Source organism: Stigmatopora argus, chromosome 12 (genome assembly GCF_051989625.1).
Source record: "Stigmatopora argus isolate UIUO_Sarg chromosome 12, RoL_Sarg_1.0, whole genome shotgun sequence".
NCBI lineage: Eukaryota > Metazoa > Chordata > Actinopteri > Syngnathiformes > Syngnathidae > Stigmatopora > Stigmatopora argus.
In genome coordinates this window covers 18328055-18343988 of record NC_135398.1, presented here as the reverse complement: position 1 = coordinate 18343988, position 15934 = coordinate 18328055, and the positions used below count along the sequence as shown (strand labels likewise).

General features: G+C 45.0%; 1 protein-coding gene across 6 annotated transcripts in view; it reads left to right on the top strand.

Annotated features, from left to right (window-relative positions):
- The window catches only part of depdc5 (DEP domain containing 5, GATOR1 subcomplex subunit), a 210389-nt gene that overhangs the window by 125245 nt on the left and 69210 nt on the right, over positions 1-15934 (top strand). For all 6 annotated transcript variants that reach the window (XM_077615705.1, XM_077615704.1, XM_077615703.1 and 3 more), the window contains one exon: positions 5847-5925. In XM_077615705.1, the coding sequence (XP_077471831.1) occupies positions 5847-5925 (79 nt within the window). The remainder of the gene's footprint in view (positions 1-5846; positions 5926-15934) is intronic.

The window sequence follows — 15934 nt, the reverse complement described above, 5'->3', positions numbered from 1 at the left end:
ACCGAAGCAGTCCTACATGAGGCGCATCTTACACCCCTCTCATCCCGCCTCAATCTACAAGCACTTCTTAAAGCTTATGCCTGGAACCATCTGCCTCCTTCTGATCCCTGACACCGCCTTCTCCATGAAAACATCAAAATGCGGTTACAAAAGAAGTCAGACTGGCGATCTTCGACCCTTCCTCGTCTTACCGCCCTTGAACTCCATACCCCTTGTACATACTCTTCCCACCCCTGCCCACCCTGGCTATTACCCCCCTATCCAAACCGCCTTTACTGCAGTCTCTAAACACATGCCGACCGTCATCCAAAGAGATAAGGCCGAAGAGCTCATCAGAAGCGTGGGTGAACCGGACCTACAGATCTTCATGGATGGATCAACCAAAGAAGGCACTGCGGACGGTGGTGCAGGTTTCGTTGTTAGCAAGGAGACTCCAATCATCCACCAATGGCATGGTTCCACTGGCGCCCGCAGCAGCTCCTACCACTCTGAAAAAGTGGCATTGACCGAGGCACTCTCCTGGCTGAGGGAAACGGCAGACTGGCAGACATCAATCATCCTCAGTGACTGCAAATCGCTGGTCCAAGCTATGGGAAACCCCAGCTACTGTGGATCGCGGGCCACTGCCACGTATGTGGTAACGACCTGGCCGATGCGCTACCTAAACTTGGCTCGTCAGATGACCAAACCCATACCTACCCGGACGCAGCTACAAGACGCGCCATCATCCAACGTGAAGATCGCTCTCACCCCCTCTCCCAACCCCGCCTTTTGCTACCATCGCATTCTGGGCAACTACCTGGATGAACTAATCCGTGTTCCAGTGGCAGCTCTAGCGCTGTTGAGGGTAATCCTCAGGCGCCTGAGGTGAAAAAGAAGAAGAGAGCTGGGATAGGCTGCAGCGCCCCCGCAACCCTAATGAGGATAAAGCGGTTCAGAAAATGACATGATAGATGAGAAATTTCTCAATAAATTAATGTTTTTATCACTGTAGCTAACATTTACATACATCCAAAGTCACATATCTTTTTCAATTATGATAACCAGCTATAAGTTTTGAAATTGGTCACGGTTTGATGTCACACGTCCTTCCTATAATGTACAGGGCCGCTGAACACTGTTATAATCCTCCTAGAGGTTGCCGTCACCTGTTTCTAAAATGTTATTTACAGACGCTTCCCTACTTACGAACATTCAACTTACGAACAACGGTACATACGAATATGTCTGCAAATTGCGTTTAAGTCCAAAAATGTTCGCAAGTCCAATTTTGTATTTCGCGCCTTTTTCGGAGTAGTACTTCTTTCCGCCGCTAATACCGACGCCTGGCGCTGTGAGAGCTCAGCTCACCCAGCATCTACCTTCTTCGTTGCAATGCGGAAGTGCGTGAATGTATCTCCAGTGTGCAAAGAACCTTTTTCATTTGTATCATTAAATATCTCATGCATCCAATATTGAATATGGTTGGTAAAAAGCTAAAAATAAATAAATAAAAAATAAAATCAGACTTAGGCTTGTCGTCATCATTGACTAGACAAAAACCTAATTGTCATCATACCCAGCTGCGTATGACGAAATTGAAGGTGCTTCTCCACGAAGTGCACTTTTCTCAGGCAAGGGTTCAGACTTGCTGGCATTCTGCCGTGATGGATACATCGCATCACCTCCCGAGCGCAACCAGCTCCCGGCGACTGCGAAGGATTGCCTCACCGATGCCAACAAAGAATAAAATGGATCACTTACCTCCCACTGTCTTCCTTACTTACCTAGTCAGCCAGCAGGAGGCAGATCGCCGCCCAACGTCCTTCATCTATCCTCACCCCGAAGTTGTTACACAGAGGGGATTGTGTGTCGTGCTGCTGCAGTTTAGAGTCCTGATGGCTGTGGGGAAGAAACTGTCCTTAAGCCTCTTTGTCCGTGCCTTGTGAGACCGGTAGCGCCTGCCAGAGGGAAGCAGCTGGAACAGGTCGTGACCAGGGTGGTCCGGGTCCCCAACAATGTTCCGAGCTCTGCTGAGGTAACGAGGGCTGGCAATATCTTCCAGTGAGGGCAGAGAGCAGCCGACCATCCTCTGGGCAGTGTTGATCACTCTCTGCATGGCCTTTTTGTCTGCTGCCGTGCTTCCAGCGTACCACACTGTGATGCCGTATGCCAGGATGCTCTCCACAGTGACTTTATAGAAGGTTACCAGAAGCTTAGTGTCCAAGTTATTCCTCCTGAGTACCCTCAGGAAATGGAGTCTTTTCTGGGCCTTCTTCACTACTGCCGTGGTGTTTGTGGACCAGGAGAGCTTGTCCGTGACGTGGACCCCCAGGAATTTAAAGGACTGGACCCTGTCTACACGAACTCCATTTATGAGGAGTGGGGCCAGATCTGTGCTCTGTTTGCGGAAGTCCAGGATTATTTCTTTAGTTTTTGTGTTGTTCAGTGTGAGGTTGTTCATCGAGCACCACGAAGACAGTTTGTTGACCTCGTCTCTATAGGCCGCCTCATCCCCTTCTGAGATGAGTCCGACCACAGTGGTGTCATCAGCAAATTTGATGATGTAGTTGGACTGGTGGGTTGGTGTACAGTCATAAGTGTACAGGGAGTACAGAAGAGGACTCAGTACACAGCCTTGAGGGGAGCCAGTGCTCAGTGTAATGGAGGAAGAAAGGTGGGAACCACGTCTAACAGTTTGTGGTCGGTTGGTTAGGAAGTTCTTTATCCAACAGCAGATGGAGGAGGATAGTCCGAGGTGGGAGAGTTTGTTAGTCAGAATGTCCGATTTCATGGTGTTGAAGGCTGAGCTATAGTCAATGAAAAGCATCCTCACGTAATTCCCATGGTGTTCCAGGTGTCTCAATGCTGTATGTAGAGCAATGGTGATAGCATCCTCAGTGGACCTGTTAGCTCTATAAGCAAACTGGTGAGGGTCAACTGAGGGAGAGATTGTATTCCTGATATGGCGGGCTATCAACTTTTCAAAGCACTTCATGATCACAGGTGTGAGAGCAACAGGCCTATAATCATTCATGCTGTCGATAGTTGGCTTTTTGGGGACAGGAATAATGGTGGCAGATTTCAGGCAGGATGGAATGATGGCTTGTTGCAGGGAACAATTGAAGATTTTTGTAAAGACTCCAGCCAGCTGGTCAGCACAGGCTTTGAGCACCTTCCCAGGTACTCCATCAGGTCCAGCAGCCTTCCTGGTATTCACAGACCGCATTTCCAGTCTCACTTCCTCTTCCTGGAACTTCAGTGTATTGCTGCAGGATAGTGGCGGGGGTGTTGAGACTGGGTCTGATTTGTCAGTCTCAAAGCGGGCAAAGAAACGGTTCAGTTCCTCCGCTAGTGAGGCATCTGCGTTAACAGACATATTATTGTTATTGTAGTTGGTAATATGTCGTATTCCCTGCCACATCTTCTTTGGGTTATTGTCTGTGAAGTGCTCCTCAATTTTCTTAGTATATTCTGCCTTGGCCTTTTTAATGCCTCTTTTCAGATCAGCTCTGGCAGCTCTATATTTCATCTTGTCCCCTGATCTGAAAGCGGTGTTACGGCATTTGATGAGTGCCTGAGTCTCCTTGGTCATCCAGGGTTTTTGATTTGGAAAAACCCGTATTTGTTTATTCCTAGTGACATTGTCCATGCAGTTTTTGATATAGGAGAGTACAGCGTCCGTATAGTCCTGGAGGTTGTCGTGTTCAAAGAGTTCCCACTTGGTGCGGAAAAAACAGTCCTGCAGCTGAGAAAGGGCATCCTCGGGCCAAGTTTTAATTGTCTTTATTTGTGGTCTTGTTTGCCTCCGGAATGGAGTGTATGCTGGGGTGAGGGCTAGACAGAGGTGATCTGATCCAGCTAGGTGAGGGAGGGAAGTGGCTTTGTAAGCATGTTTAATGTTAGAATAAACATGGTCAAGAGTTTTGTCTCCCCTCGTGTGACATTTTACGTATTGGATAAACTTAGGTAGAACAGTCTTTAAACATGCTCTGTTGAAGTCACCAGCAACAATACAGACTCCATCGGGATGGTCAAGCTGTTGTTTGTTTACAGCCATTAGCAGGAGGTTTAATGCCGTGTTGACGTTAGCATCAGGAGGAATCTAAACCGCCGTTACTATGACGACGGCTAGCTCTCTCGGTAGGTAGAAGGGCCTACACCGTACTGCCAATAGCTCTAAGTCCGGAGAACAGTGAGTGTCAATAATCCTACTGTCACCACACCATTCATTATCTATGAACAAGCAAAGTCCTCCTCCTCTGCTTTTGCCTGTTAGTTCCTTTGAACGATCGTTCCGAAAAAGCGTTCGGCTAGCTAGCGAAACCGCAGCGTCCGGGATTTGCTGGTGTAGCCACGTTTCCGTGATGAGGATAATGTTGCAGTTCTTAACAAAGCTGTTGGTGGCAATTCGAAGTTCCAACTCGTCCATTTTGTGGGTGATGGATCTGGCGTTGGTCAAAAAGATACTCGGGAGCGGTGCTCGGTGTGGTTGTTGACTTAGCTTAACAGCAAGGCCCGCCCGACAACCGCGCTTTTGCTTCCTTTCTCTCCGCCGCCTTCGCCTCCTTCGTCGTGCTTTGAGTGGGCTGACTATCCACGGAGGTCCCGGAGGTCTCGAGATGTCCTCGGGGATATCGTAGGTTCGTTGGTAGTTCGTTGTGACATCGGATATATCGCATCTCCTTCCGATAGCAATTAAGTCGTGGCGACTGTAGGAAAAGTTTGCCTCGCAGATGTTGGTAAATAACGATAGGATTGAGAAAAGAATACACCAAACTGGAGAGCCAAAAGCCGCTGCATCCGTGTGCGCCGCCCTCAAAAGGCTTCTATTGAGGGAGTTGCAAGGAAGAGGCAAGCCATTTCATTTGAAACGAGTGGCAATAATAACGAAGCTTGATGCGCGTGAGAGTGGTGAGCGTTGCACATATATGTACAACTTGAATCGTTCGACCGTCAGTACCATTTATAAACAGAAAGATCGAGCAGCAGGACCCAAATATTGAACGTTGCACAAAGTTTGCAAATCAATTGAATGATGCCATACAGTGCTACCGCATCATTTATGATGAAAAAAAGAAGAAAACTGTGCAATCGTCATTAGGTCGCTTCTTTTGGCCAGTTTCTAATACATAAATCTCTCTCTCTCTCTACAGTACTGTACATATTCTCTCCATTTTATTAAATGTTTTTTTTTCAGTACAAACCAATGCGTGTTACTTATACAAGCCTTAAACATACAAATGCACTTATATAAACCTTCAATATACTTATATCGGCCTTAAACATAAATTATAATACAAAATATAGCACTGAATCAACTTACAAACAAATTCAACTTATGAACAATCGCTCGGAACCAATTGCGTTCGTAAGTAGGGGAGCGTCTGTATTTACTTTAACCATGTACACTATTGTTTTGTTTGGGGAAATCTGCATCCACACAGAGACACAAAAGAGCATGAAACCTCCAATAGTGCAGTACTCCCACGTCTCATCCACACGTGTTTTTCTCCCTGCTGCATCACCGCTGCAACATAAATTTCATAAATTTGCTGAATGTTTCTTATCTGGTCTAAATCGCTATCTCCAATGAGATTCAATAGTTGGGTTGATTTGACTTTTGTTATGCATTGACTACAGTGAGTCCATGTAGGTGCCACATGAAGACATTCATACACCGGCCACGAGCCATGGCTTCATCAGTATCTTCGTCGCCTCTCAATGGGAAATATTGGGACATTATCACCACCTACTGTTCCAGTCAGAAATCACCCAAAATAACCCTTTCACATTGTAAATTGTTTTGCAATTTTCAAGTTAAAAAGTTCTTATTTTCTGTTTTGCTTTTCCATTCACTCATGCAGGACACTGGAGGAGCAACTGCAAAAGCCCAAGCTTGTCACGCCTGCTTCTGAACTCTACAGTGCAGAAAATCAATGCAAGGCAAGGCTTTCCAAATATTTTATATTAAAGAAAGTGGAAAAAAGAAAGCTAGTGTGTTTTTTTAGGCAGCATGAGAAAAAATAAGTTTGATTGTGCTTTATTGAAGTGAAAGGTACTCACTTTAATAGAAGTTAAAGCAGTTAAACATCTACAAAAGCGTCAAACTCATCATCTGTATCGTATATAAAGAGTTTGGCCAAGTGGACAAATTCGCCGTCCAACATGCTATATCTCACTTGTCAGAGTCAGAGTTGTCGCCGGGGTATTCCGGGAACTTGATGCCAGCTTTGGCGAAAGCTCGAACAACAGTACTGGCCGACACTTGAGCCCAGGCATCCATAATCTATTGACATATTGTCGCGTAACTGGCACGACGCTGTTTGCCGGTCTTTGTATAACTATGTATACCATCGGACATCCATTGCTCCCAAGCCGTTCGCAACTTTGTTTTAAATGCTCTATTTACAGCAATGTCCAGCGGTTGGCGTTCCTTCGTCAAACCTCACGGAATGACCGCAAGCTCGGAGTTCATATGCCGGACATGACGTTTCATTTCAGCCGTGAGATGGGCGCGCATGGAGTCGCAGATCAGCGTTGACGGTGACGTGCGGAAAAGGCCATCCGATCTCCTTACATACACCTCGTTAAGCCACTCTTTCATTTTGTCCTCGTCCATCCATCCCTTCTGGTTGGCTTTGACAATGACACCGGCAGGAAAGTTTTCCTTCGGCAACGTATTCCTCTTAAAAATGGGTGGTAGCTTCTCGTGGTCCGTTGTGCGTACCATGACCGTGCTGATTACCTGTCGACAGTGTGGTTCATCGGTATATCGAAAATGAGTGGCACCTCGTCCATATTGGTGATGTGGCTAGGCTGGATACGCTTGTCGGCAATCTTTTTGCTGTAGTAAGAGCGAAAGGCTGCCATCTTTTGTTTATAGTCTGCCAAAAGTTGTTGTGCTACCTGCCATACTAGTTGCCCGGATGGATAGATGGTTCCGTTTCATGAAGGGAAAGTGCCAGAATGGACCTCCATGAAAATGTTAAATTTTCATTTCAGCGGCAAGCTGTTTTGCCCTTAGTCGAATGGTGACTGTAGAGACGTTTATCCCCGCTGCACTTTCTTCTTCGATCCAGTGCCTGAGAAACTTTTCCAACTTTGCCCCCCCCCCCCCCCCCCCCCCCGCTTTACCCCCACAGAAACTCAGCGTTGTCTTTTTGACTTGTTTAAGCTGATTTTCCGGCTTCCTCCACTTGCGAACCTTGGACTCGTATATGTTAAGGTGCCTCGCTGCCGCTCGATTTCCATGTTCTTCCACCTAGCGAATAGCTGGCAGTTTAAACTGTGCCTCGTATGCGTGTCTCTCGGCTTGATTTGAATAATAACCAAAAATGGTTATTGTAAGCTTTAGTCCAGGTCCTCTTTGTCGGAATCGAGAGGCATCGATGGAATATTCTAGGGGTGCCGTAGGGCCAACAGGAGGAACTTCTTTCTACAAGATGTTTTCGGCGTACAAGGAACATGGTGACCGCTGTTTCTTTTCTTGTACAAATATGCTTTTGTACAAGGACATGACACTGTCAAGACGATTGCCGAATTCAATGGCTCCGACCATGTTGCCATCAATCTCCTGGCTCCGTTGTTGAAATCTGCGTGCCCTAGTGAAGATTTCTTGCAGATCACTTTAAGGAAGACCACGTTTTTTATTCTCATCTTTGTTGTTGTCCACTGCTTGTTCTTCCTCACTCCCCGATTGCATCATTTCGACGAAATGCTTATCAGTACGTGGAGAGGGGGGTTCTGAGTGGCTCTCTAGCAGTGTGTTGACTGCCTCTTGTCATGGCCGTATCTACGGTGTCTCATTTTTTTTCTTGGGCTCATTAGATGCCTTAGATGGCCCCAGATGCTTAAGAGAAATTTTCAGTGGTGACTTAAAATCCAAACATACCTGGAATAGGCTCAGCATAGTCTTTCTCCACAGGTGATGTGCACAATGGGAAATTCACTCGCAACAAAAGAGGAAAAGGCAAGATGGCATTTATATTATTCGGCGCACCATTCTTCTACGGTAAAATACCGCTTCTTCAATGCTAAGTGCTACCCAATTCGGCGGTGAATAAGAAGCGTGGCCAGACTACCGCCAATTTTTATATCCTTTCTTTCGCTTGCGAGTTTCAGCGTGAATTTTTAAATTTTGTGAACTTTTTTTTATACTTAATTTAAAAAGAAGTGGTGAAGGATGACTGCTATCATGGACATGGATCCATATGAAAAGCAGATAGAGCAGCTACTGCATGACGCCATTTTTTATCCCGTCTACCACTTCCGAGTTTCATATTGAATTTTTACATTTTATGAACTTTTTTTATACTTAATATAAAAAGAAGTGGTAATGGATGACAGTTATCACAGACACTGATCCATATGAAAACTAAATAGAGAAGCTACTGCATGATGACAACGCTTAGGACATATTAAACAAAAACCCAAAAGAACATAAGAAAAATTAATGGAGCAGTCTGGGACTTCAACAGATTTATTGTGGACTCCCAACTTTGCACGTGACAAGATTTGAATAGTATACAGCAATGAACACAACAACCGTATGACACACAACCTAGGGATTTCGCTAGTTGTCCAATGTCCTTGGTAGGAACAATGTTGTTAACAGTCAGCAATTCCCTCAATAGGAAGTGTTTATCGTGGCCACAGTAGCCATAATAGTGTCTAATGCAACCATTTGATATGATCAAGCCTCTCTCCATGTGCCTTGAACCACGTACACATAAACTTTAATAGCAAGAATCATTTCACAATAGAAGCACTTCTTAAACCAGTTATCAACAAAAAGACAAGCAAACAGTCATGCAATCATTTCACTTTTTACAACAATATTCATATACAGGCCACTATTCTAGTTCCAGATCAAAGCTAAGGACATAAAAAGTATGATGAGGCAACGTGTTTTAGCATGTTAGCAATAGAGGCTAACACGGAGCATGAACACAAAAGAACAATAACACGGCCAAAATAAGCGATTATGAGATGCAGAACAACACCGAGCTGTCCGCTAAACGATCCATGTGAATTATCCCTGGCATTTTCTTTTTTTTTGAATGCCTCGTAAATACCTGTGCGCAAAGAGCAGCCTTATTGAAAATGTTCTAAACCCACGGTCCTCATTTGAGGACAGCCTGTAATAGTCTTCCTACTTGATATCAAGGTGTTTCCCTAAGTTATTTAAATATTCTGCAATCATTCCTAAAATCTAAAACTTGTTTTCTTGGGTTAAAATGAGTTAAGTTCATCCAACTTTTTAATTATATTTTTTTTAAATGGCCATATGTTAGGTAAATTTACACTGGTTCTTTTTGTGACGCTGAAAATAGTCTGCTTGCCAATGGTGATGTTTTCATTATTTTATTTCATATTGCACAGCAACTTTTGGTTTGAAATAAAATTTCTAAAAGTAAAGATGCTTTTCAAAATTTCCGCAGGTTTTATTCTTTACTTTTCATTGTGTAAGGAGGGAGTTGTCTTATGTTTATTGCATAACAAAAATGCTTTTTAAAATCATATTTCATATTCTCTTTTCTTATAAAGTAAGGTAAGAGTTACTTTCACATTTTAATGAGGAAAATAATTCATTTACTTATTCACATAAGTTTGAAGTCTCACATTTGAAACAAAAAAGATGTTATTTATCGTGATAATTATCGATATCGACTGACATTTTCTTTTTATTGTGATCATTTTTGGAATGTCGCCCAGCTCTATTATTACCCAGTTACTTCATTTAATTGGTCATCCACTACTTTCAATTCCGAGTCAGCATATACAGACACAAAGAAGGGTTCACTACGGGAGACACTCTCTGCCATCATGTGTGGATTTTTCATTGCACAACACTTCACAAATAACCTCAAATCAAATCAAAAGCCTTTATTGTCATCATACACAGCTGTGTATAACGAAATTGGTGGTGCTACTCCACAAAGTGTGTTTTCCCAGTACAAGAACATAAATAAATAATATAAAAATATAGTCACATCCTGTTAAGATAAATTCTAAAATATTGCACAGTCTAAGATATTGCACATTGTTATTGCACACCCCGAAGTTATTGCACAGAAGGGATTGTGTGTCATGCTAACGCAAGTTCAGAGTCCTGATGGCTATGGGGAAAAAACTGTCCTTAAGTCTATTTGTCCGTGCTTTGTGAGACCTGTAGCGTCCGCCAGAGGGCAGCAGCTGGAACAGGTTGTGACCAAGGTGGTATGGGTCCCTGACAATGTTCCCGGCTCTTCTGAGGTAGAAAGGGCTGGCAATGTCACCCAGTGAGGGCAGAGAGCAGCCGATGATCTTCTGGGCGGTGTTGATCACTCTCTGCATGGCCTTTTTGTCTGCTGCCGTGCTTCCAGCGTGTAATGCAGTATGCCAGGATGCTCTCCACGGTGGCTCTATAGAAGGTTACCAGAAGCTTAGTGTCCAAGTTGTTCCTCCTGAGTACCCTCAGGAAAAGGAGTCGTTTCTGGGCCTTCTTCACCACTGCCTGTTGGTAGATCAGGAAAGCTTGTCCGTGACGTGGACCCCCAGGGATTTGAAGGACTGGACCCTGTCTACGCATACTCAATTTATGAGGAGTGGGGCCAGATCTGTGCTGCGTTTGCGAAAGTCCGGGATTATTTCTTTAGTTTTCGTGGTGTAGAGTGTGAGATTGTTCACCAAACACCACGAAGACAGGTTTTTGACCTCATCTCTGTCGGCAGACTCAGTACACAGCCTTGAGGGGAGCCAGTGCTCAGTGTAATGGAGGAAGAGAGGTGGGGACCAAGTCTAACAGTTTGTCGACGGTTGGTTAAGAAGTTCTTAATCCAGCAGCAGATGGAAGAGGGTAATCCAAGGTGGGAGAGTTTGTCAGCCAGAATGTCCGGTATTATAGTGTTGAACGCTGAGCTTTAGTCAATGAAAAGCATCCTCACGTAGTTGCCATGGTGCTCCAGGTGGCTCATTGCTGCGTGTAGAGCTACGGCGTTGGCGTCCTTAGTGGACCTATTTCCTCTATAAGCAAACTGGTAAGGGTCAACTGAGGGAGGGATTGTATCCCTGATGTGGCGGGCGACCAACTTTTCAAATCACTTCATAAGTGCAACAGGCCTATAATCATTCAGGCTGTCAATGGTTGGCTTTTTAGGTACAGGGATAATGGTGGCAGATTTCAGGCAGGATTGGATTGGATTGGATAACTATTCATCCCGTATTCGGGAAATTTTGTTGTCACAGTAGCAAGAGGGTGAGGATGCAGGAATAGGAAAGGCATTTTAGACATAAATAGATAGGTAATAAGTAAGTTAATAAATAAATACATGAATAAATATAATCAATAAATAAGCGTGTTGCTTAGCATATATATACATACATGCACATAAATGTACATGCATGCATACAGTAGGTCTTAACACTCAGCCATTTTTTTGTTGAAGAGCCTGACAGCTGATGGGAGGAAGGATCTGTGGAAGCGCTCCTTCCTGCAATGAAGGTGCCACTGTCTATTGCTAAATGAGCTTCGGAAGGACTCCACAGACTCATGCAGGGGGTGGGAGGTGCTGTCCATGATGGACATCATCCTGGTCAGCATCCTCCGCTCTCCCACTTCCTCCACAGAGTCCAGAGGACAGCCCAGAACAGAGCTGGCCCTCCTGATCAGCTTATTCAGCCTGTTCCTGTCCTCTCCGTGCTCCCGCATCCCCAACAGAGCACTGCATAAAACACTGTAGATGCCACCACTGTGTCGTAGAAAGTCCTCAGCAGTGTCCTGCACACTCCAAAGGACCGTAGACTCCTCAGTAGGTAGAGGCGGCTCTGGCCCCTTTTGTAAAGGGCATCTATGTTTGTGGACCAATCTAGTTTCTTGTTGAGGTGAACACCCAGGTACTTAAAATTCTCCACGATTTCAATGTCTGTACCCTGGATGTTCACCTGAGTGGTGTGTTGAGGATTCCTCCGAAAATCGATGACCATTTCCTTTGTCTTACTGGTGTTGATGTAGAGGTGGTTTTGCCTACAACAGTCAACAAAGGCTGTGAATACTCCCCTGTACTCCAGGTCGTTCCCGTCCATCACTCGTCCAACAATAGTGGTGTCGTCAGAGAACTTCTGGAGGTGGCAGGTGTCTGTATTATGTTTGAAATCCGATGTGTAGAGGGTGAAGAGGAGTGGAGAGAGCACTGTGCCTTGTGGGGCCCCCGTGCTGCAAGCTACCACATCAGACGTACAGTCCTGGAGTCTCACATATTGTGGTCTGTCAGTGAGGAAGTCGATGATCCATGCGGCTAGGTGGTTCCTTACTCGAGCCTCTTCCAGTTTACCTCTCAGTAGGACCGGCTGAATGGTGTTGAACGCACTGGAGAGGTCAAAAAACATCATTCGTAGCGTGCTTCCCGTGTTTTCCAGGTGTGAAAGAGACCTGTGCATCAGGTAGGTGGTAGCATCTTCCACACCAATGCCTGGACGATAGGCGAACTGCAGAGGGTCCAGCTCTGCATTCATCAGGGGGCTGAGGTGATTGAGGATGATTCTCTCCAATGTCTTGATCAGGTGAGAGGTTAATGCTACCGGCCTGAAGTGGTTTGGCTCCCTGGGATACGCAGTCTTAGGAACTGGGACCACACAGGAAGTTTTCCACAAGGTGGGGACCTTCTGTAGACTGAGGCTGAGGTTGAAAATATGCAAAATCACTTTACCAAGCTGATCCGCACACTCTCTCAGTAGTCTGGAGCTGAGGCCGTCTGGACCGGTAGCCTTCCTTGCCTCAATCTTCTTTAGCTGTTTTATCACCTGATCGACAGTAATGCAGAGGCCGGTGGAAGTGGGGGAGGAAGAGGTGGAGGAGAACGAGGGGGAGCGTTGCTTCTGGTCTGGGGGTCAGGGGAGTGGGGGCATGACTGAATATGTTAAAGAACTGATTCAGTTCATTGGCCCACTCCCTGCCGCCGGATTCCGGGTCTCTCTCACTGTTCCCTCCATGGCCCGAAATGGTCCTCAACCTCCTCCAGACCTCTTTGGTGTTGCCTCTCTGGAGTTGGTTCTCCAGCTTCCTCCTGTAGATGGTCTTTCCCTTCTTTATCTCTCTCTTCAGCTCCTTCTGGACCATTTTCAGACTCTCTTTCTCCCCAGACCTAAAATCCCTCTTCTTGTTGTTCAGGAGGGCCCTTAGATCCCTGGTGACCCACGGCTTGTTGTTGGAGAAACAACGGACCTTCTTGGAGGGTACAATGTTCTCAACACAGAAGTTAATATAATCTGATGCAGTGGTTCAAGCTGTCAATGTCTTTACCATGTAAATTGCACAGCACCTCCCAGTCAGTGGTCTCAAAACAGTCCCTCAGTACCATGCTGGTCTCCTCGGTCCATCTTTGTATGATCCTCGTGGTAGGTTTTATTTTCCTCACCATAGGGATGTAGGTGGGGATCAGATGGACCAGGTTGTGGTCTGAGCGGCCCAGTGGGGGGGGGTGCTCCTCAATTTTCCTTGTATTAGCCTTGGAGTAGGGTGTATGCGGGTGTGAGGGACAAGCAGAGATGATCGGAGGTGAGGGAGGGAGGTGTGTGGCTCTAAAAGCATGTTTATTGTTAGAATAAACATGGTCCAGAGTTTTATGTCTTCTTGTGTCACACTTCACGTACTGGATAAACTTACGCAGAACAATCTTTAAACATGCTTTGTTGAAGTCACCGGCGACAATAAGAACTCCATCGGGGTTGCCAAGCTGCTGTTTGTTTACAGTCGCTAGCAAGAGGCTAAGTGCCGTGCTAACGTTAGCATCCGGTGGGATGTAAACAGCCATTACAATGACAATCGTTAGCTCTCTAGGTAGATAGAAGGGCCTGCACCATACTGCCAATAGCTCTAAATCAGGGGAGCAGTGAGTGTTAATGATCCTTCTGTTGCAGCACCAGTCGTTGTGTATGTACATGCAAAGTCCCCCCCCCTTTGCTTTTCCCCGATTGTTTCGAACGATCGTGTCGGTATAGCGTGCGGCTAGATAGCAATAGCGCGGCGTCGGGGATTTGCGGGTGTAGCCACGTTTCCGTGATGAGAATAATGTTGCAGTTCCTGACAAAGCTGTTGGTAGCAAGCTGAAGTTCCAAATCGTCCATTTTGTGTGTGATGGATTTGACGTTGGTCAAGAAGATACTCGGAAGCAGTGTTCTGTGCGGTTGTTTCCTTAGCTTAGCAGCTAGGCTCGCCCGGCATCCGTACTTTTGCTTTCTTTCCCTTCGCCGTCTCCGTCGTACTCTGAGCGGGCTGACTATCCACGGAGATCCCGGTGGTCTCGAGATGTCCTCGGGGATATTGTAGGTTCATTGGTAATCTGTTGTGATGGATATATCGCATCTCCTCCCGAGAGTAATTAAATCCTGGCGACTGTAGAAAAAGTTTGCCTCGCAGATGTTAGTAAATAACGATAAGATTGAGAAAACAAAACACCAAACTGGAGAGCAAAGAGCCGCTGCACCCGTGTGCGCCGCCATCTGTGGATTTTTCATTGACGACCTTTAACAAAGGGCACTTTCAACATCCGCAGGAGAATACAACCTATCAATAGAAAATGGCTACAGAAATTCTGGAAAAAATCAAAATAGGACTTGCACAACACTTCACAAATAACCTCAACTCCATAGGTACCCCAGTCAGCATCAAATTCAACTGAAGAGGAGCCAGACCAATCCATTGCTTTTCTCGACATGAACATTTGTCTCACAGACAATGAAAACATCAAGATTAAAGTATACAGCAAACCCCACACACACTGAGCAATACCTTCTCTGGATATCTGAACACCGCATCATCCACAAATTGTGGGTAATCAGAGCACTCCAAAGAACGTGTCACAATATCCATGTACCTGGAGGACAGAACACAGGAGAAAAAGAACACATGCAACACACAATAGATGTCAGTATCCAATGTGCACAATAACAAAATGTGCCAGGCAGGTTAAGGACAAGTCTAAGAAAGTCTAAAAAAAAAAAGTCTAAAAATAGACATTTTCAATGTTAGGCCTAAATAAATCTAAAATACTGAGATATTTTCCACTAAGTCTAAAATTGTATTTGAGACCTAGTGCAAAAGTGCAAAATATCGATGTAGAATAGATTTTAAAAATATTTTTCTTGCGTCTATTTATTACGCTGTTCCATTTTTTGGGTGGATTATTGTCCTTATAGTTCTGTTAGCGGAAAGCACAATAAAACTACAGACGTGAAGCGGAAGTGTGTAGGTCGTCACAGAATATTGGTGCGAGGCGGAAATAGTTGTCGAGTAATGCAAGATGAATGGCAGTTGGACAAAATATAAGCAATGGATAAATGCAGATTTAATGATTGCTGGCTCGAACGACAGGATTTTACAGACTGGCTCAAACGTGTTCCTAACAATGACACTGAGGCCTACTGCACATTGTGCAAAATACCATTGAAGCTCGAGACCCTAGGAGTAAAGGCACTCGAATCCCACGTTAAATCCAATAAACACCAGGCCTCTCTGAAATCAGCACTTGAGTCTCGTAGAATTGCCCAGTTTTATTCGTTGGCAGACACATTGTTAGGTTTATCCAATTGTAGGTTTATCCTTAGGTTTTTCCAATTCAGCTTTCAATAAAAAAGGCATCTGTAGTCACATCACATTTAATTCTTGCAAGAAGAGAATACATCCGGCCGCTCGCCCCACAAGATTATTCTAAAGAGCGGCATTATGTCCTGCCCATTTAAGGCTTCAAATCAAAACAATTACAAGGTTATCGATTCCAATTGCGGTAGCAAGAAACAAAACAATTCCATAATCAAGCAAACCTAGCGTCAACCTAGCGTCACAAATTAAAACAATATGCGAGTAATCGATCCAATTGCGTAAGCAAGAAACAAAACAATTCCATATCAAACGTCACAAAGGAAAAACAAATATGCGAGTTGATTGATAGCCATCCGCTGAGCCAACAACAATTTA